The sequence below is a fragment of the Heterodontus francisci genome, chromosome 4 (genome assembly GCF_036365525.1).
Source record: "Heterodontus francisci isolate sHetFra1 chromosome 4, sHetFra1.hap1, whole genome shotgun sequence".
NCBI lineage: Eukaryota > Metazoa > Chordata > Chondrichthyes > Heterodontiformes > Heterodontidae > Heterodontus > Heterodontus francisci.
The window spans coordinates 53,622,353-53,645,157 of record NC_090374.1 but is presented as its reverse complement, the minus strand read 5'-3'; the positions used below and the strand labels follow the sequence as shown (position 1 = coordinate 53,645,157).

The 22,805-nt window shown below is 43.1% G+C and overlaps 1 protein-coding gene across 1 annotated transcript in view; it reads right to left on the bottom strand.

The window, feature by feature from the left end:
* LOC137368670 (low-density lipoprotein receptor class A domain-containing protein 1-like) overlaps positions 1–21,582 on the bottom strand; it is a 52,843-nt gene extending 31,261 nt beyond the window's left edge. The window contains exon 1 of the mRNA XM_068028818.1: positions 21,488–21,582. Within this exon, the coding sequence (XP_067884919.1) occupies positions 21,488–21,523 (36 nt within the window). The 5' untranslated portion in view covers positions 21,524–21,582. The remainder of the gene's footprint in view (positions 1–21,487) is intronic.
* Positions 21,583–22,805: the final 1,223 nt, after the last annotated feature.

Here is a 22,805-nt window from a genome sequence, read left to right as displayed (position 1 = left end):
GACTCAAAGAGAAGTAATTCTCAGCCAGAAGATGAGCAGGTGTTTCACATTGTGAACCTGATAAATTGTGTTGATGAAGTCAAACAACTGGAAGCTTTTGCTACTATTAACATCATGCGCCCAAAGAAAGTTGCAAACACACACTCAGGGTTAAAATTGACACCAGCACTAGTGCAAATATCCTACCAGTCTGAATCATGAAGGATATTTACCGGGGTCGTTGAAATTAATGATACAACTGACAACTGCAAAGTTATCTGCATACTCATTCCTTGCAGTGGCACACTGACAATGCAATGCAGCTATGGCAGGTCGGCATGGAAACCACAAATATTTTACCTGGTAGATAGGAGCAGACCAGCAGTGGCGGGACTACCAGCATGTAAGGAACTCAACATCGTGACTATCCACAAGGTCACTAAGGTACCCATTACAGCAGAAGAGACCAAAGGTACCTGCATTGAGTCAGCCCAGGACCGACAACAAATGTACACAGACAAGTTCCACGCCAAAGGAGATTTCAAAGGCGATGCCGTACTGCACCTCAGAGAGGATGCAATTCTGTCAATCGATCCTCTCAGAAACTGTAGCATGCACATAAAAGAAAAGCTTAAATGCGAGTCAGATGACATGGAATGCAATGGCATCATCCGTTGTGTACATCATCATACAGACTGGTGCAGCTCAATTACATGCGTACTTTAGAAGGATGGAGCAATCAGGGTATGTCTAGATCCGAGGCATCTAAACCTTTCCCTAAAGAGATGCCCCCACAAGATTCCGACATTAAAGGAATTGAATCCCAAGTTCACAGGAGCCAAATTCTTCTCTAAGTTGGATGCTAAACATGGATATTGGTCGGTACACCTAGCAATCTCAAGAAGTCACCACCTTCAGGACACCATTTGGAAGATACTGATTCCACAGACTACCCTTCAGTTTATCTGTCAATCAAGATCTGTTTCAGCAGCATATGGCCAGAATTATAGAATTATAGAAAATGTACCTGGATGTATATACATTGCCTATGATGATGCAGTAATGGGCAAAACCAAAGAAGAGCATGATCAAAATCTTCATTCACTGATGGCAGTTGTGAAGGGCTCATTTTTAACACAAGAAGTGCCAGTGAGTCAGATCAATTTATTTGGCTCCATCTATTCAGGTTGCGGAATCTGTCCTGACCCAGGCAAAATCGAAGATGTATGGCATATTCCTACCCCACAAGACAAGGAAGACCTCCAGAGATGTCTTGGATTTTTCAACTTCTTGGCACCTTACATCCACATTTTTCTGACAAACACTATCACTGAGAGAGCTCTTAAAGAAAGACTTGCCATTTGTCTGGCAGGAGGACCATCAGCATATGTTTGAGTCTCTCAAACAAGCATTGTCAGCAGAAACTTGTACCCTGCAGTACTATGATCCAAGGAAGAAGACAATCATGGAAGTTGATGCCTCACAGAAAAGGCTAGGAGTGTGCATCCTGCAGGATGGCAAACCAATTGCATTTGGGTCCAAATGTTTATCCTTAGCACAATCCAATTACTCAAACATAGAGTGTGAAACACTTGCTCTGGTGTTTGGGATCACAAGGTTCCACACCTACCTGTTCGGTAAGCAGTTCACTGCAGAAACCAACCACAAACCACTTGAGGTGATCTGGTGCAAACCATTGACAAGCATACCACCGCCACTACAGCGGCTCTTAGTGAAAGTACAAGGATACGACTTCGATGTCTGCTACAAACTGGGTACCAAAATGGTCACCTTGGATACGCTGAGCAAATTGCCAAACCCAAGCAAGAATGAAGAATTTCTACTGGATCTATAAGTAGACAGCATAGACATTGAGGTGGAAAATGTGCTCAAAATCGATTCATTGCATTTTGGTCAGCACAAATGTGATTAACTACAATCAGAAAAGCCGATGACCCACAACTGAAGGCACTGTGGAGAGTCATCATAGAAGGCTGGCTTGATATGGTAAAAGAGGTGCCAGAAACCCTCAGGTTCTTTTGGCCTTATAGAGATGAACTCGGTATCTCGAGAGGTGTCTCCTTCAAGGGAAAACAAGTGATTGTGCCCAAAGCTCTCTGACAGGACATCTTGTCACAACTTCACCAAGGCCACATGGGTATAGACCAAACAAGATGACTGGCATGAAATACTATTTATTGGCCAAGGATCAATGGTGACATCAAAAGTTTAGTGAGAATGTGCAAGGCATGGCAGAGTCACCAGCCACAACAATGCAAAGAACTTCTACACCCTCAAGAGATTCCATCAGTGCCTTGTCCAAAATTTTCACTGATCTATTTTCCATTAATGGAGACATCTTTATCTTTGTCACCGATTATTTCTTTAAATTTCCAATTGTCAGACAGGTAACAGGCACTTCAAGTGCAGTCGTCGCAGACATACTGAGTGCCATATTCAATCTATTCGATGCATCTGAACAAATCATTTCTGAGAATGGGCCACAGTATACGGCAAACCTTTTGGGATATGTGCGCCAAATGGGGGGTAAACTTTGTGATGTCCTCACCACATTACCAAAGGTCTAAGGGTCTTGCCAAGCAAATGGTTTACACAGTTAAATCACTTATCCTGAACTGTAGGACAACAAAACAAGATTTTCGTGTTGCCATGCTCCACCTCAGAGCTACACCTATGGATATGGGTTCACCAATACTAGCAGAGATCCTGTTTGGCAGACAAGTGCGAATGACTGCCAAGCCATCATCTGTCCAAATTCTCCGAGATGCAGGAGACACTGCTCGAAAAGGGAGGATGAGGTCAGTGCATGACCGACATGTAGGGGCCGAACTACCTCAGTTACACCTAGGACAAAAGGTCAGGGTCATACACCACACAATGAGAACATGGTTACCCGCAGAGGTATTTAAAGTATGCAGTGAGCCTAGGTCCTACGAGATTACAACTTCTAGTGGAGTGGCATTGAGAAGGAACTGAAGCCAACTAAGGGAAGTGTGCAATACTCCAATTGCCCACAGAAGACAGGAAAGAACACATTCCGATGATGAGGGTGTGATGGAACAACAGGATCACAACCAACACAGTAACAACCTGCTTGCAAACCAAAAACAACCAAGGGTGAAATCCATATCCCCAGAAGGTTATACCATAACCAGATCTGGAAGAGTTGTCAAACCACCAAAACGATAAATGGACTCTTTAGCTTCTCTACTTAGAAATTTTATAATCTCTATCCCATATAAATAATTTTGTTGTTATCTAATTTTATGTGTTTTTTACTTGTAGCATATGAGACTTATCTTTGGAAAGAAAAGGATGTTGTATGATTGCCTTAAGAGTGATGTCTCTTTAAGAACTCAGGATGCTAACGAGCTAAGTACCAGGATGTAGTCATGTGACTCGAAGCCAGCATCACTCTGCAACTGTAACACCTAGAGGAAGGTTCTGTAAATAGTTTGTTCTGTACTGTACATACTAGTTTAACTGTTAATAAACTTGTTAAATATCTTCAGCATAACTGGACTCCACACATCTCATTTATGTTGCACAAGACAACATAAAGAACTCATTACACTGGTCAGCAAATTAACTCAAAGCTCTACCATAAGATTTGAATGCCCTGCTTCCATTTCTCAATTAAACTCAAGTCCAACAAGTTTGGTATCATTTACAAATCTCCTGAGATCATTTGACAAAAAGGTTTACATACCTTCTGCCTTTCCCTGAGGACAACCAGTCCTATATTCTTTAGAACTATATTTTGATTAATATTGTAATGTTCAATTAAGAACTAGTACATATTATAATAGGATATTTCTTTTGGGCCTCCTTATCTCGAGAGACAATGGATACGCGCCTGGAGGTGGTCAGTGGTTTGTGAAGCAGCGCCTGGAGTGGCTATAAAGGCCAATTCTGGAGTGACAGGCTCTTCCACAGGTGCTGCAGAGAAATTTGTTTGTTGGGGCTGTTGCACAGTTGGCTCTCCCCTTGCGCCTCTGTCTTTTTTCCTGCCAACTACTAAGTCTCTTCGACTCGCCACAATTTAGCCCTGTCTTTATGGCTGCCCGCCAGCTCTGGCGAATGCTGGCAACTGACTCCCACGACTTGTGATCAATGTCACACGATTTCATGTCGCGTTTGCAGACGTCTTTATAACGGAGACATGGACGGCCGGTGGGTCTGATACCAGTGGCGAGCTCGCTGTACAATGTGTCTTTGGGGATCCTGCCATCTTCCATGCGGCTCACATGGCCAAGCCATCTCAAGCGCCGCTGACTCAGTAGTGTGTATAAGCTGGGGATGTTGGCCGCTTCAAGGACTTCTGTGTTGGAGATATAGTCCTGCCACCTGATGCCAAGTATTCTCCGAAGGCAGCGAAGATGGAATGAATTGAGACGTCGCTCTTGGCTGGCATACGTTGTCCAGGCCTCGCTGCCGTAGAGCAAGGTACTGAGGACACAGGCCTGATACACTCGGACTTTTGTGTTCCGTGTCAGTGCGCCATTTTCCCACACTCTCTTGGCCAGTCTGAACATAGCAGTGGAAGCCTTACCCATGCGCTTGTTGATTTCTGCATCTAGAGACAGGTTACTGGTGATAGTTGAGCCTAGGTAGGTGAACTCTTGAACCACTTCCAGAGCGTGGTCGCCAATATTGATGGATGGAGCATTTCTGACATCCTGCCCCATGATGTTCGTTTTCTTGAGGCTGATGGTTAGGCCAAATTCATTGCAGGCAGACGCAAACCTGTCGATGAGACTCTGCAGGCATTCTTCAGTGTGAGATGTTAAAGCAGCATCGTCAGCAAAGAGGAGTTCTCTGATGAGGACTTTCCGTACTTTGGACTTCGCTCTTAGACGGGCAAGGTTGAACAACCTGCCCCCTGATCTTGTGTGGAGGAAAATTCCTTCTTCAGAGGATTTGAACGCATGTGAAAGCAGCAGGGAGAAGAAAATCCCAAAAAGTGTGGGTGCGAGAACACAGCCCTGTTTCACACCACTCAGGATAGGAAAGGGCTCTGATGAGGAGCCACCATGTTGAATTGTGCCTTTCATATTGTCATGGAATGAGGTGATGATACTTAGTAGCTTTGGTGGACATCCGATCTTTTCTAGTAGTCTGAAGAGACCACGTCTGCTGACGAGGTCAAAGGCTTTGGTGAGATCAATGAAAGCAATGTAGAGGGGCATCTGTTGTTCACGGCATTTCTCCTGTATCTGACGAAGGGAGAACAGCATGTCAATAGTCGATCTCTCTGCACGAAAGCCACTTTTGAACTACAAGAAAGCCCCCAGCGATTTAACATCCGCAGCACTTAAAGCAGCCAGAAGTACTGCACAAAGAACGGCTAGGCGTTGCGCAAACGACTACTGGCAACACCTATGCAGTCATATTCAGCTGGCCTCAGACACCGGAAACATCAGAGGAATGTATGATGGCATGAAGAGAGCTCTTGGGCCAACCATCAAGAAGATCACCCCCCTCAAATCTAAATCGGGGGACATAATCACTGACCAACGCAAACAGATGGACCGCTGGGTTGAGCACTACCTAGAACTGTACTCCAGGGAGAATGCTGTCACTGAGACTGCCCTCAATGCAGCCCAGCCTCTACCAGTCATGGATGAGCTGGACATACAGCCAACCAAATCGGAACTCAGTGATGCCATTGATTCCCTAGCCAGCGGAAAAGCCCCTGGGAAGGACAGCATTACCCCTGAAATAATCAAGAGTGCCAAGCCTGCTATACTCTCAGCACTACATGAACTGCTATGCCTGTGCTGGGACGAGGGAGCAGTACCCCAGGACATGCGCGATGCCAACATCATCACCCTCTATAAAAACAAAGGTGACCGCGGTGACTGCAACAACTACCGTGGAATCTCCCTGCTCAGCATAGTGGGGAAAGTCTTTGCTCGAGTCGCTCTGAACAGGCTCCAGAAGCTGGCCGAGCGCGTCTACCCTGAGGCACAGTGTGGCTTTCGTGCAGAGAATAGGATATATTACAGTATATACTGCATTGGACACAAGAGCCGAATTTCAGAGGTGAGGTGAGAGTGACTGCCCTTGACATCAAGGCAGCATTGAACTGAGTATCGCCTTAAGCAGCCTCAGTAAAACTAAATTCAATGGCATTTGGGAAAAACACTCCAGTGGCTGGAATCATATCTGCAACAAAGGAAGATATATGTAGCTGCTGTAGACCAGTCACTTCAGCTGCAGGATATTGCTGCAGGAGTTCCTCGGGGCAAGATCCTAGACCCAACTGTCTTCAGCTGCTTCATCAATGACCTTCCTTCAGTGTGAAGAATAGTCACTTGGGTGGAATCCCATAGGTACCAGGTACCTCAACAAGCAGTCATTTGTCTTAAAGAGAGGGGAGGAGAGAAAATTCATATGGAAAAGGAGGAAATGAAAATAGCCAAAAATGAACTTCTAGTTTTCATTTGAAAGGATTTGGAACTCACTACCATTAGGTAAAATAACCTTTATCCCTATGGACTCAAAACAATAACATATTTTGGCAGATGTCCTCTAAAATTAGAAGCTTCCATGCACAAAAAAGGATTAACTTCAATTTAAGATGAAACTCAAAGGCCATTCTTCCTGGGACTTGTACCTGGGGGATGCTTATAGGAGTAAAAACTGGTGGCCCTGTTTCCACTTCCTTTACATTGCCATGGGATTTCCAATGCTTCTCCCGAAGGAGTGATGGCACAGGGTCTGTGCCTACAATAGGTATAGGATAAGGGCAAGCAGGAAAATAATGCAGGACATGGCTTTCTCAGCCCTCCCAATGTATTTTTCACCAGACCAGTTTAATTGGAAGATTAGGGACTTGAGAAAAAGTTGTGCTGGCATTCAGACCTTCACAGATCAGAGTGGACCAGGCAGCAAGGGAGGCTAAAAAAAGCTAAGGACTACATTCCTGTTCCAGACTCTTCACGGATTTTCAGACCTGGAAGCCTACTGGCTGGTATTTTCCAACTGCAGCCAGAAGGTCCAAAGCTTGCACCCAAACCTGTCACTACACCTTTATTGCTGATTACCTTTGGTCACATGCTATTTTCTAGTTGAGAGTGAGGAGAGCTTGATGATCTGTTTCTAGGCCTCCACCTTTATGGGCATTAGGAACTGTCGGAAAGCAAATTTATGCTGTGATAAGATCAAGCCATTCATATGACCTGTCCAACTAAATACAAACTTGGCCATGTCAGAACAGACACAGTGCACTTTGCATGAGCTGTGTGTGTCCAGCGCCCAGTCAAAGCGGGAGTGGGGTGGGGTGGGGTGGGGGTGGGTGGGGGGAGGGGGGATTGGTGGAGGAAGGAAAGTAATATTGGCCCCATTAGCACAAGGAAATAAATTATATTGAGCATTGAGTCTCAGTTAGGTATGTACATCATTTAATTCCAGTAACAGTCAATATTGACATATGTTATTGTAGCTAAATACAATACATTATTCCAGGCATGTGCCCTAGCAACACACTGTTGATATTTGATTTAGCTACATTTCATGATGTGATGTGAAAGAGTGCAATTGCTTTATTTGTATAAGTAAATAGGGGTTTGTGGAGTAGTTAAATATCTTGTTAATTGCCAAGAAAAAAATAATCTTGATGCACTGGAACCATCAGCTACTTTCCAATTGTTGATCTCTGGTGGAAACTTTATGCTGCACATTCCTAAAGTTGGATGAAATATCTACACCATATTTAGCAGCACAATTTCTGGAAGGATTTGGCTAAATCAATAACACATCAGGTGCAAGTACATTCCTGTTATTTGCAAGATGCCAAGCACTGATTAACATCAGGTTTCACCTCCTCCCAGTGATTTAAATGGAAACATTTAGACTGTGCATATCTAATTAGTTGTTATATAACTGGGCTACTGTATATAATGTATTTCCTGCATTGATTTTGATCATATAGTCTTAAGAACTGTATTTGTTTTCTCATTCTTTCCCCACCGCACCCCCACTTCAAATTTCTTTTGTTCCACGTGCTATTTCCCAGTTGATGATCTACTTCTCGGCCTCCATTTGGGAGGCTTTGTAAACAGCCTATCAGTTACATGGCATTGCTTGCCAATAATGAAACAGTGACTATACTTCAAAAATACTTTGAAGTGTTGTGGCCAATAGTTAACCCTCAATCAACATTGCTAGAAAACTGATTATCCGGTCAGTATCTCATTGCTGTTTGTTTGACCTTACTGTGCGTAAATTGTCTGCCACGTTTCCGACAATACAACAGTGACTAACTACACACTTCAAAAGGTACTTGGCTGTAAAATGCTTTGGGACCTCCTGAGGTTGTGAAAAGTGCTACATAAATGATCTTTTTAAAAATGCAGCTGGGCCTCCTGACGAAGGATGTCTGCCAAGTTGGAGCAGCCGATGGTCTTTGTGCTGTGAGTGATCGATCCAAGATGCTCAGCCACAAAGAGGATATTGCCAACCACAAAGCCTGGGACCAAGTCTGAATGACTGCTAAAGGGTAAACTCAACAGCTTTGTCTTTGCAGCTAAATTTATAAATGCTCTAAAGCTGAAGCCTCTAACTGCTCATCCACTAAAAACAAGCCTGTTAAAGTAACTAAAAATGGGAAGGAGAGCTGTTAAGTGAAATCAGAGGGCCTTTAAATTGATAATTGAGGCCTTTTTGAATATGTCAGCCTTGGCTCAGAGATAGTCCTTTCACCTGAGTCAGAAGGTTGTGGGTTCAAGCCCCACTGCAGAGATTGGAACACATAATATAGGCTAACATTTCAGTGCTATACTGAGGGAGTACTGCACTGCTGGTAACATTGGAATTAAGCCATGTAGTGTCCACAGGTACCCTTCAAGCCTTTTATGACTGCTGGGCACAGCAGAATATATTGACTCAGATTTCATGGACAGTGGCAAAGCGACTACGCTTGCCACTAACCTCAAAGAACGCTGCCCACAAAGATCTAGTGATCTCTGTGACATGGATTTCTTCTTTCCTGATGTCAGCTTGAAACTGATGCTAAGTCCACAGGATCACCAGGTGTCCAGTAACAGTGATGTCATCAAACAGGGTAAGCAGCCAATCACATTGAAATGCAAACAGGAAGTAAAATGGACTGAATTTTTCACTTTTAATTGAAATTTTACAGAGAGTGAAATAAATGTGTGAGACTTATACATGGGATTAAGGTAGAAGCTGAAATATAATAAATAAACTTTAAAACAATATTTTTAAAATGTGAATTTTTTATCATGGAGAAATTTGACATTCCACAAATATAAAATTAGTTTTTCAGGGTCAGTGAGGCTATTCAGCAGTAATTATGAACTTAGTATGCAGGTAAAACACAATGACACTTGATTCAAAAAGGTGTAACTTTTACATTTTTTTTTACAGAAAGACTAATAGCGTAAACAGGCCAGTTCTCATCGGTTCAGTGATTTCTACTTGATTGCATCCCAGGGGGGACTTCAACAGCGCACCCAATGGTGGAGCACAGAATCACTGACAGCAGCTTCTGGATTTCCGTGTTTAACTGTGCATATGCGGACTGCAGAAGTTGCTGTCAGTTCAGAGGATTAATGACATTAAATGCCAGTTTTACCATCATAACTACCGCAAAATCTGGGCCATTGTATTTTCCCAATAAGGAGAACAACTTATTGTACGTGATTTTAATTAGTCTGAACTAGCTATTTTAGTGGTGCTCCCCTAAGAGAAGGAACATATTGACAATTGGTTGTTTTGTGGCATTGAAGTATTGATTCCACTTCACTGATTTGGACATGATAGGAGGGAGTACTGCATTGTTGGTGGTGCTGGCTTAAGATGTAAAACTAAGGCCCCACCTGCCTTCTCGGGTAGATATAAAAAGAAAAATGGCACTTTTTGACCAAAAGAAAAGTGCCCCTAGTGTCCTGGACAACATTTATCCTTCAACCAACACCATCAAAACAGATTATGTGCTCATTTATCTCACTACTGTCCATGGGATTGGACTGTCATGTTTTCCTAAATTACAACAGCAACACTTGAAAGATATTTTATTGTCTATGAATTGCTTTGAAACATACTGGGGTCATGACAATCATATAAACACAAGTTGTTTCCTTTATGGTAATATAAAAGCAAAAGCAAAGGTGTTGCTATGGGTACCCGCATGGGTCCTAGTTATGCCTGTCTTTTTGTGGGGTGTGTTGAACATTCCTTGTTCCAGTCCTACTCAGCCCTCCTCCCCCAACTCTTTGTCCGGTACATTGATGACTGTATCAGTGCTGCTTCCTGTTTTCGCCCGAACTGGAAAACTTCATCAACTTCGCTTCGAATTTCCACCCTTCTCTCACTTTTACATGGTCCATCTCCAACATTTCCCTTCCCTTCCTTGACTTCTGTCTCCATCTCTGGGGATACACTGTCCACGAATATTCATTATAAGCCCACCAACTCCCACAGCTACCTTGACTACACTTCCTCACACCATGCTTCCTGTAAGGACTCCATTCCATTCTCCTAGTTTCTCCATCTCCGACGCATCTGCTCTGATGATGCAACCTTCCACAACAGCGCTTCTAATATGTCTTCTTTTTTCCTCAACTGAGGATTCCCCCCTCCGCCCCCCCACAGTGCGGTTGACAGGGCCCTCAACCATATCCGACCTAATTCTCACACTTCTGCCCTCACCCCTTCCCCTTCCTCCCAGAACTACAACAGAGTTCCCCTTGTCCTCACTTTCCACCTCACCAGCCTCCACATCCCCAAGGTTCATCCTCCGCCATTTCCGCCACCTGTAGCATGATGCCACCACCAAGCACATCTTCCCCTCCCCTCCCCTGTCAGCATTCCAAAGGGATCATTCCCTCCACAGTACCCTGGTCCACTCCTCCATTACACCCAACACCCCGTCCCCTTCCCACAGCATCTCTCCATCCAATCGCAGGAGGTGTAAAACCTGCCCTTTTACTTCCTTTCTCCTCAACATCCAAGGCCCCAAACACTCCTTTCAGGTGAAGCAGTGATTTACTTGTACTACTTTCAATTCAGTATACTGTATTTGCTGCTCACAATGCGGTCGCCTCTACATTGGGGAGACCAAATCCAGATTGGACGACCGCTTTGCGGAACACCTCCGCTCAGCCATTTCAACACCCCCCCGCCACCACCCCCCCCCCCCCCCCCCCCCCCCCCACTACTCTCATGCCCACATTTCTGTCCTCGGCTTTCTGCAGTGTTCCAATGAACATCAATGCAAGCTCAAGGAACAGCACCTCATTTTCCTATTAGGCATTCCACAGCCTTCTGGACTGAACATTTGAGTTCAATAATTTCAGAGCATGGCTGGCCCTTTTTTTATTATTGTTTTATTTTATGTTGTTTTATCTTTTTTTTAACCACGTGCCTGCCTTAAACTTGGTTTTTCATGTTTGTGCTTTTGGACAGAGCTGTTCATTACCCAGTCATTATCAGTCTCCCTGCACTAATGCTTTGTCGTTCACCACGCCATTAGCACTCCCTTTGCCTTGGCCCCATGGTCTCCTTGTCAGTTAATTAGATTAGATTAGATTAGAGATACAGCACTGAAACAGGCCCTTCGGCCCACCGAGTCTGTGCCGAACATCAACCACCCATTTATACTAATCCTACACTAATCCCATATTCCAACCAAACATCCCCACCTGTCCCTATATTTCCCTACCACCTACCTATACTAGTGACAATTTATCATGGCCAATTAACCTATCAACCTGCAAGTCTCTTTTTGGCTTGTGGGAGGAAACCGGAGCACCCGGAGAAAACCCACGCAGACACAGGGAGAACTTGCAAACTCCACACAGGCAGTACCCGGAATCGAACCCGGGTCCCTGGAGCTGTGAGGCTGCGGTGCTAACCACTGCGCCACTGTGCCGCCCTAAATCTCTCCTGCCCTCTGCCTATCCCCTTTTGTTCTCTTACCCCTTCCGCTTCACTTGCTTAAAACCTATTACTTTTTTAACCTTTGCCATTTCTTATGAAAGATCACTGACCTGAAATGTTAACTCTGCCGCTATCACCACAGATGCTGCCAGACCTGCTGAGTATTTCCAGCACTTTCTGTTTTTATTCCTTGTTTCCTTTATGGAACCGTTAAAAGCTTCTACAAAGGTAGATTATCTACACAATTAGAATGGCAAGTTATTGGCCCAGATTTTGCAGTGAATGATAAAGAAGCGGCACTCACCATTGGCCTTGAAAAAAGCTGCTCACAATGTTTTAGCCAGTTCTGGAGGCCAGACTTCCTGTTTTCTGATGTCAGATTGAATGTGTCACCTTCTGCAGGGGACCTGAAACATCTGTGAACAGGACATGCAGTAGGGAGGCTGATCGACCAGTCAGATTAAAGAATCCTCACAGACAACAAAGCAGAAAGTGAAAAACAGGAAATATAAATTGCATTTAAATCATTGTACAGAAAACAGAATGAAGAATGGGACATACATATGGAGAAAAGTAGATCGAAAAACACAAACTTTTTAAAAGATGGGAACCAGCAGGTAACATTAGAGGGGGAAAACAAGGTACACAAAGAATTGGGAGAGACAGATAGCACCAGAGTAAGAATTAGTAAGATAATAGATGGGGTCAAAGTAAGAGGGAATGCAATAAGGTCTAAATTAGGTTAACAGTGTGTGTATGTGAACAGAGTGTGGTAAATAAAGTTGGTGAGCTGCAGGCGCAGGTAGTCATGTGGGAGTATGATGTTGTGGCGATAATAGAGACCCAGCTCAAACAAGGGCAGGATTGGATACTAAATATTCCTGGATACCAGGTGTTCAGGAAAGATAGGGAAGGAAAGAAAAGAGGAGGGGTGGCAATATTGATTAAGGATAATAATACAGTGCGGAAGAGAGAGGATGTCCAAGAGGGGACAAGGACAGAATCTATTTGGTTAGAGCTAAGAAACAATAGAGATACCATTACACTACAGGGTGTATTCTATAGGCCTCAAAGTGGGAAAGAAATAGAGGAACCAATTTGCAAGGAAATTACAGAGAGGTGCAAAAACTATAGAGTAGTTACAAAGGGGATTTTAATTATCCTAATAGAGACTGGAATAATAATATTGTAAAGGGCAGAGAGGAGGGAAGAGTTTCTAAACTCAGGAGAATTTTCAACATCAGTATGTTTCCAGTCCAACGAGAAAGAAGGCACTGCTGGATCTGATTCTAGAGAATGAGGTGGGACAAGTAGAAAGAGTGTCAGTAGGGGAACACTTAGGGGACCGTGATCATATTATCATAAGGTTTAGGTTGGTTAATGGAAAAGGACAATGATCAATCCTGAGTAAAAATAATCAATTGGGAGAGGGCCAATTTCAATGGGGTGAGAACAGATCTGGCCCAGGAAAATTGGAATCAAAGATTGGCAGGCAAAACTGTAATTGAAAAATGGGCTGCCTTTGAAGACGAGATAGTTTGAGTAGAGCTGAGATACATTCCCACGAGGGGGATAGGTAAGACAAACAAAGCCAGAGCTCCCAGGATGACAAGAGATAGAGAGTAAGATGAAACAGAAAAAGTGTGTGTATGACAGATGTCAGGTTATTAATACAAGTGAGAATCAGGCTGAATATAGAAAGTTAAGGGGGGGGGGGGGGGAGTGAAAAAATAAATAAGAGGAGCAAAGAGAGAGTATGAGAAGAGATTGGTAGCCAACATAAAATGGAATCCAAAAGTATTCTTTAGGCATATAAATAGTAAAAGGGTAGTAAAAGGAGGAGCATGGCTGATTAGGCACCATAAAGGGGATTTTTGCCTGGAGGCAGAGGGCATGCCTGCTAAATGACTACTTTGTACCTGTCTTTACCAAGGAAAAAGATGATAGTGAAATAGAAGGTAGTTGAGACACTAGATGGGCTAAAATTGATAAAAAGGGTGTATTAGAAAGGCTGGCAGTACTTAAAATTGATAAGACTGGATCAGATGCATCTGAGGATACTGAGGAAAGGAAGGGTAGAAATTGTGGAGGCACTGGCCATAATCTTCCAATTTTCCTTACAGGAGTGGTGCCAAATGTTGCACCTTTGTTCAGAAAAGGGTGTAGAGATAAATCCAGCAACTACAGGCCAGTCAGTTTAACCTCGGTGGGAATGTTTTAGAAACGATAATCCAGGACAAAATTAACAGTCATTTGGGCAAATGTGGATTAATTACAGAAATCCAGCATGGATTTGTTAATGGCAATTTGTGTTTAACTAATTTGATTGAGTTCTTCAATGAAGTAACAGAGAGGGTGATGAGGGTAATAATTAATTAAATAAATAATTGAATATATTAATTAATTGAATTTAAATTCCACGAGCTGCCGTGGTGGGATTTGAACTCGTGTCCCCAGAGTATTAGTTGGGGTCTCTGGATTATTAGCCCAGTGACATTAAATCTGCAGCAGTTAATTTTCTTCTGAGGGAATGAGACTCCACACATGTAAAATTACTTTTTCAGGGCCAGAGATGGTGTTCAACAATAATTATGACGTACTATTGCCGTTAAAAGCTCAATTGCTCCTGATTGAACAAGGCTTATTGATATTTGCAGTGAGAATAGTGGGTAATTTGTTTAATTTCATATCTTAACAGTGATTCTTGTGGTGATTCCATCAGCAAAGACTGCAACAGAGCAGCTTGTGGCAGATCAGGGAATCATTGGTCGCAACTTCCAGGTTTCCACATCTAACTGCACATGTGCGAATGCCAGATGTTGCTGTCAGTTTTACTCAGTAATGACGGTAAGCACTGACAGCCTCATATTATTTGTGCAGCAAAATCTGGGCCATTGGGAAGATGAAGCAGCATCATTGGATTATGCACATTCATAACAGCAGGGAATTATACAAACATTACTCTGGATTACTTTCTGTTGATTTGTGTGATAAAATGTTTTGAAAGGTTTCTTTGGGCTAGTGCCAATGACTGCCAAGGCTGGTGCTCTCCAATAAACTTGGGAGGGCATGATTAAAATCTGGAGAGAACATCACATTGGATTTGCATCTGACAAAACAAGCCCTAGTAAAACCCCATCTGCATTTTTTTTTTTCATTCGTTCGTGGGATTTGGGCATTGCAGGCTAGGCCAGCATTTATTGTCATTCTTTAATTGCCCTTGAGAAGGTGGTGTGGAGCTGCCTTCTTGAACTGCTGCAGTCCTTGGGTGTAGGTACACCAACAATGCTGTTAGGAAGGAATTTCCAGGATTTTGATCCAGCGATGGTGAAGGAATGGTGATATAGTTCCAAGTTAGGATGGTGTGTGATTTGGAGGGGAACTTGCAGGTGTTGGTGTTCCCATGCATCTGCTGCCCTTGTCCTTCTAGATGGTAGAGGTTGCGGCTTTGGAAGGTGCTGCTGAAGGTAGCTGGATGAATTGCTACAGTGCATCTGTGCGTCGGTGTTGAAGGGAGTGAAAGTTGAACAGGGTGGATGGAGTGCCAATCAAGCAGCTGCTTTGACTTGGATGGTGTCGAGCTTCTTGAGTGTTGTTGGAGCTGCACCCATCCAGGCAAGTGGTGAGTATTCCATCACACTCCTGACTTGTGCCTTGTAGATGGTAGACAGGTATTGGGGAGACAAAAGGTGAGTTACTCGCCGCAGAATTCCCAACCTCTGACCTGCTCTTGCAGCCATAGCATTTATGTGGCTGGTCCAGTTCAGTTTTTGCTCAATGGTAACCCCCTGATGTTGATAGTGGGGGATTCAGCAATGGTAATGCCACTGAACATCAAAGGAGGATGGTTAGATTCTTGTTTGAGATGGTCATTGCCTGGCACTTGTGTGGCACGCAAGTTACTTGCCACTTATCAGCCCAAGCCTGGATGTTGTCCAGCTCTTGCTGCATCTGGACATGGGCTGCTTCAGTATCTGAGTCGTCGCAAATCATGCTGAACATTGTGCAATCATTGGCGAACATCCGCACTTTTGACCTTATGTTGGAGGAAAGGTCATTGATGAAGCAGCTGAAGATGGTTGGGCCTGGGACATTACCCCTGAGGAACTCCTGCAGAGATGTTCTGGGACTGAGATGATTGACCTCCAACAACCACAACCATCTTCCTTTGTGCTAGGTATGACTCCACCAGTGGAGAGCTTTCCCCCTGATTCGCATTGACTTCAGTTTTGCCAGCTTAGAGATTGGAAAGTTGCATTGCATGGAGAGAAGGCCTTAAATGAATTGTTTTTTGGAATAAGATAGACTTCACTTTGAATTACTTAGCTAAGGGTGGAATTGAAGGCATGGACAGTATTCATGCTGAATCCCTGAAAGTGACTATAGGCATGGTGGGGGAAGATGGAGAGTACGTCATGCAGAACTTTGGTAAGAATTGCTGACTCACTTTGGAGCTGTGCCTTCTGATCCTGAATAGGATTCTTTTTGAGGCATACATATACTTATGTTTTTCACAGAGTAGTTGTGACCAGGTGAGAAAGGTGTCTAGGGGTTTGTTACTATCTTCACTTGGTCTAATTGTAATCGGGTTTAATTTTAAACATACTGTGTTTTGAGCTCCCCCTTTGTGAATCCTTGTTCACAACTTTCCAATTACAAGGCAAAGGAATGAGCACAAACAGGCTTTCTGTGGTTTAAAGAAGAAAGATGATATTTGTTAAACCTTAAACTTAAACTCTAATACAGTTAACACCTATGGATTTACGATGCGCCCACACTAGCATGCACATGCGATACACACATGCAAATAGGGACAGAAAAGAGGAGAAGAAAAGATAAGAACAGTTTGAGGCAATATCTTGTTACTGTTTCTCGAGCTTGCTGTAGTCATTGATTGACGATATGGTCTTGCGTTTCATTGGAGCACAGCATTCTTCATAAACCTTGTTCACGTAGGAGATTTTTCTCTCTCAGTTTACACATCTTCACAAGATTCAGTTCCGTGGGAAAGAGATGGAGGCAGGCAGGCAGGAGAGGAGAAATTCTCAGTGCATGAGCACACGGCTTTTCTGTGTTCAAATCCTGTTTTCTCCAATTTAAAACTCTCAGTCCAGACCTCTGCAACAGCCAGTTAGTCATGGGATTAAAACTGGTCTGACCACTTCTATGTATTAGAGTCATAGAGAGATACAGCATCGAAACAGGCCCTTCGGCCCAATGAGTCCGTGCCAACCATCAACCACCCATTTATACTAATCCTACATTAATCCCATTTTTCCCTCTGACATCCCCATCTTCCCTCAATTCTCCTACCACCTACCTACACTAGGGGCAATTTTTACAATGGCCTATTTACCTATCAACCTGCAAGTCTTTGGCATGTGGGAGGAAACCGGAGCACCTGGAGGAAACCCACATGGTCACTGTGAGAACTTGCAAATTCCACAAAGGCAGTACCCAGAACCAAAACCAGGTCACTGCAGCTGTGAGGCTGCGGTGCTAGCCACTGCGCCGCCACGTATTGGGAAAGCAACTACAGGGTCCCCATGGTTTCAACATTGTCTGGTACTATGCAAATGTCTTCCAGTCAGGGGGCTTGCAATTTTAAGTTTTAATGTTCATGTAGCGAAATCATGTGTGCCTCAGTCTTAGCAGTTGGACTGTTTGCCTGACAATAACTTGTGTTTATATAACCCCTTTAAAATAGTAAAACATCCCAAGGTGCTTCACATTCGAGTTTTCAAACAAAATCTGACACCCTGCCACAAAAGGAGAAACTCGGACATATGATCAAAAGCTTGGTCAAAGAGGTCGGTTTTAAAGGAGGAAGGAGAGGCAGAAAGGTTTAGGGAGGGAATTGCAAAGCTTAGGGTCTTGATGGAGAGATTGACATCCAAGACGCTTAAGAGGAGAGGATTGGAGGAGTGCAAAGATCTCGGCGGGTTGTAAATAGGGAAGGGTGAGGCCATGGAGGGATTTGAAATCAAGGATGAGAATTTTTAAAGTGAGATCTTGCTGAACTGAGAGCCAATGTAGGTCAGTGTTGGGTGAACGGGACTTAGTGACAGGTAGGATACAGGCAGCAGAGGTTTGGCTAAGCTTAAGTTTGTGAAGGGTGGGAGGCTGGCGAGGAAAGCATTGAAATAGTCAAGTCTAGAGGTACCAAAGGCATGGATGAAGGTTTCAGCAGCAGATGAGCTGAGGCAGGGGTGGAGACAAAAATACAAGATGGTTATTAGAGATGGAGATAGGCAATCACAGTGATGGGGCAAGTATGTGACCGCACTTGAGAGGGTACAGAGGAGATTTAAGAGGATGTTGCTTGGACTGGAGAATTTTAGTTATGAGAAAAGATTAGTTAGGCTTGGGTTATTTTCTTTGGAACAGAGGAGGTTGAGGAGAGACTTAATTGAAGTATATAAAATTATGAGGGATCTAAATAGAGTGGATAAGAAGGCCCTATTCCCCTTGGTTGAGGAGTCCATAACTGGGCGCATAGATTTAAGGTAACAGGTAGGAGGTTTGGAGGGGATTCGAGGGGAAATGTTTTCACCCAGAGAGTGGTGGGAATCTGGAACTCATTGCTGGAAAGGGTGGTAGAGGCAGAAACACTCATCATATTTAAAAATTACTTGGCTATGCACTTAAAGTGCCATAAACTACAAGGTTATGGACAAAGAGCTGTAAAGTGGGATTAGGCTGGTGTCTACTTGTCAGCTGGCACAGACAGGATGGGCTGAAAGGCCTCCTTCTCTGCTGTAAGTTTTTCTGATTGCTAAGGAAGTTATTTACTATCACCTATCAAAGGGTTAGCTAGGCATTTAGTCTTCATGGACCACATAGGTGCATAGCAAAATTTAATTCTATGTTCCCATTAACTTCTATGTATCTTATATTTTTGATGGCCACTGTCACTGGGTCAAAATCCTGGAACTTCCTTCCTAACAGCACTGTTGGTGTACCTACAGCTCAAGGACTGCAGTGGTTCAAGAAGGCAGCTCACCACCACCTTCTCAAGGGCAATTAGGGATGGGCAATAAATGCTGGCCTAGCCAACGATGCCCACATCCCATAAACAGATAAAAAAAAAGCTCAGCTTTCTGATGGATGTTTTCTCTGCCAAGTCAACGACAGGCTGAAGAACAGTCCTTCTAACAACAGCCCACAACATTTAAAAAGCTGAACTCAGCAAGTAGGAAGTATAAGCACAAATAAAACTGAATTGCCTAGGATTAGAGGGCCAGACTGTCAGGGCTCATGGCCCATAAGCCACACCTTAGATACTCATGGCAAGTCCTATTCAATGTTACCATCAATGTAAGTAATGGTTTTGTATCAATGTAAGCAATGGAATTTGTACTGAGCAATTCCGAAATAAATTGCAGCCCTCCTTTTCACAAATGATATGAGACTTTCGTGAGGATCTAGTGCACTCTACTCATTACATCGAACAATGGGCTAACCAATGGGATGCAGCTGTCCCCTGAGGTATGCCTTTGCATGACTCAAGAAAGAATCTTGAAGGTACTGTTTGAAAGACCCAATTAGACTGGACCATCCTTCAGGCCCATGCTAAGAAGGGGTAACAGGCACTTTAGACTTCTTGCCTTCCTCATTGACACCAAAGTCTCAATGCAAATTAAGTTTGTGGCATATAAAATGTCTTAACAGTATTTCATGGCTCAGAACTCCTAGCTATGGGAGCTGCTTTCAGCTTATCTATGACAAAAAGGGGAATGTTTTGCAGGGAAAGAGCACTCACACATACACTGATGAAATTGAACCAGGCCTCAGTTGGCACATCTCTGCCAGAGATCACCACAATGATTGTAAGTTGGATAGCAAGTTTGAACCTTTGCCATGGATTATCTTTGCTGTATTTTGGTGTGTATAACTAATTAACCACCAGTACTAGCTATTGTAGATATTCCTTTCTGGAATTCTTTCCTAAGAGAATAAAAAATTGCTGGTCTGATGATTCAGCCTTGTAAAGTTTTATTGCGATCAGTTACCAGCCATCACAAAACAAGAACACAAGAATGGTGGAGCAGGCTCCTATTTCAATACGAATGTGACTGATCTTAGGCTTCTACTCCACTTTCTCACCTGCTCGCCATATCCCTCGATTCCCTGAGACACCAAAAATCTGTCTATCCCAGCCTTAAATGTACTCAACAATGGAGCATCCACAACCCTCTGGGGTAGAGAATTCCAAAGATTCACAACCCTTTGAGTGAAGTAACTTCTCCTCATCAGCCCCTTATCCTAAAACTGTGCCCCTATGTTTTAGATTCCCCAACCAGTGGAAACAATCTGTCAGTATCTACCCTATCCAGCTCCTTCAGAATCTTGTATGCTTCAATTAGATCACCTCTCATTCTTCCAAACTCCAGAGAATATAGGCCCAATTTACTCAGCCTCTCATCATTGGACAACCCCCTCATCCCAGAGACTAATTTAGTGAACCTTTGCTGTACAGCTTCCAATGCAAGTGTATCCTTTCCTAAATGTGGAGACCAAAACTGCACACAGTATTTGAAATGTGGTCTCAACAAAACCCTGCACAATTGTAGCAAGACTTATTTATTCCTGTACTCCAATCCCCTTGCAATAAAGGCCAACATACCATTTGCCTTCCTAATTGCTTACTGCAGCTGCAAGCTAACTTTTTGCACTCCTTGTAGGAGGACACCGAAGTCTTTTTGAACAGCAACACTTACAAGTTTTAGACTTTATAAAATATTCTGCTTTTCTCTACTTCCGACCAATTTACGACAAAGTTCGTCAGCTCTTGTGACCAAGTTCTCAAGATATGTTTCCTTAAGATAATATATTCTTTATATGAGGAAATCTGATTACTCTCTTACTGGATTGCGATAAAATGCATCTTAGTTTATTCGTACTTCGGGTGCCTTAAGATATGAGGTGTGCGAGGCCAAGCTGTGATCGTTCCCACAAAGATTTCCCTGCAAACTGATGAGATCAGCACCTCGCCTCACCTTCTGAGTTGCGATCAGTTGCCCACCAATTGCTGAGCACAAACCCAAACCCAACACTTCTAACATCGTGAAACAGGGCTTTTATAAATCAGTGCCAGATAACTTGCAATACAAACATTAATTCTCATCGATGTTACTTTTGTCTAATTTGTTACCAAGTCTTGGTTTTCAAAGCTGTCTTTTAAAAACTTGACTGTTCTTTTTGTGATTGTGAGTGTGGATCCATGAAGCAGAAATACATATTTTCTATTGCAAGTTTTAAAAATGTAGTTTCACGCAAAGGCAACAACGAAATGTTTAAAAATGCACTTTGGTCACTTATATTTCAATATTTTTGTGGAGCAAGGTGATTCCATATCTACCATTAATTTAACTGAAATTGATTTATGAAACTTAGTTACATGGCATTGCCAGTCTGACATAGTAAAGGACTTCATTGACTATTATGTTCATTCACATGTCAGTTCTAATCAAACAGTAAGACCTATTTTTACACGGTTGATAAACTGAACTGGAAGTTTTCCATCTTTTAAAGTTGTAAAGTAAAATTTCGCGAATACTTCGAAATAAATGCATTTTACCTTAAATCGCGACGGATAGATTCTGTTTGAACTCATTTCGCATCAGTGCCGGTGTATGCTCTTAAAAATGAAAAAGCAATGTCTTGTTAAAGTTGTTGTGGCACCGATTTGCAACTCCACCCAAGTCTCAGGACAAGGAACTTGCTTCAACTGGTCACCCAGCAACGCACAAACTTTTCCGTAATACTACTTACCTGTCCAAGGTCGTAAAAGGTAAGGTAGATACTTTAGAAAAAGGCGGCTATAAAGAGCAAATATCTCCCACCGAGGCTTGTGAAATATCCGGGAATGAGATGTCTACAAAGTTTATAATTAGGAACTTGAAATCCACGTTAAATCAGTAGAACTTTAAATAAACAGGACAGTAAATCTAATCTACAGAGAATAACTGTTCAGGAGACCTGGGTGTGATTTCTCGCCCGATCCTGTTGGCTAAATTGACAATCTAGGAGAACTGTCAGTTAGTAATGTTCAGTACCATGAGTAAAATATTGATCATGCTCAAGAGCAGTGGCTTAGGCTGCAGAAAAAGTGGACTCAATTGCAGAATCCGATTCCAAAAGGATTGATATAATTTCCAGCAAACCATAATAAAAAAAATCTATTCAGACAATGGGCCTGATCACATTCCACATATTACAACACAACTTGTATTTATATAGCGCATTTAACATAATTAAACGTACCAAGGTGCTTCAAAGGAGTGCTAAGAAAATATTGACAGCAATATTAGGATAGATGGCCCAAAACTTGGTCAAAGAGGAAGGTTTTAAGGAGCGTCTTAAAGGAGGAAAGAGAAGCAGAGAAGTGGAGAGGTTTAGGGAGGAATTTCTAGAGCTGAGTGCCTAGGCAGCTGAAGGCATGGCCACCAATAGTAGATCATTTAAAATCAGGACTGCTCAAGTGGCCAGAATTCGATGGGCGCAGATACAGTTTTTTAAATACCCTTTCATGGGATGTGGGAGTCGCTGGCAAGGCCAACATTTCTTGCCCATTCACAATTGCTCTTGAGAAGGTGGTGGTGAGCTGCCTTCTTGAACTGCTGCAGTTCATCTGGTGCAGGTACACCCATGGTGCTGTTAGGGAGTTCCAGGATTTTGATCCAGCGACAGTGAAGGAACGTTCCAAATTAGGATGTTGATGTTGTGTGACATTGCAGAATTCCCAGCCTCTGACCAGCTCTTGTAGCCACAGTATTTATATAGCTGTTCCAGTTAAGTTTCTGGTGAATGGTAACCCCCTAAGATGTTGATAGTGGGGGATTCAGCGATGGTAATGCCATTGAATGACAAGGGGAGATAGTTAGATATACTCTTGT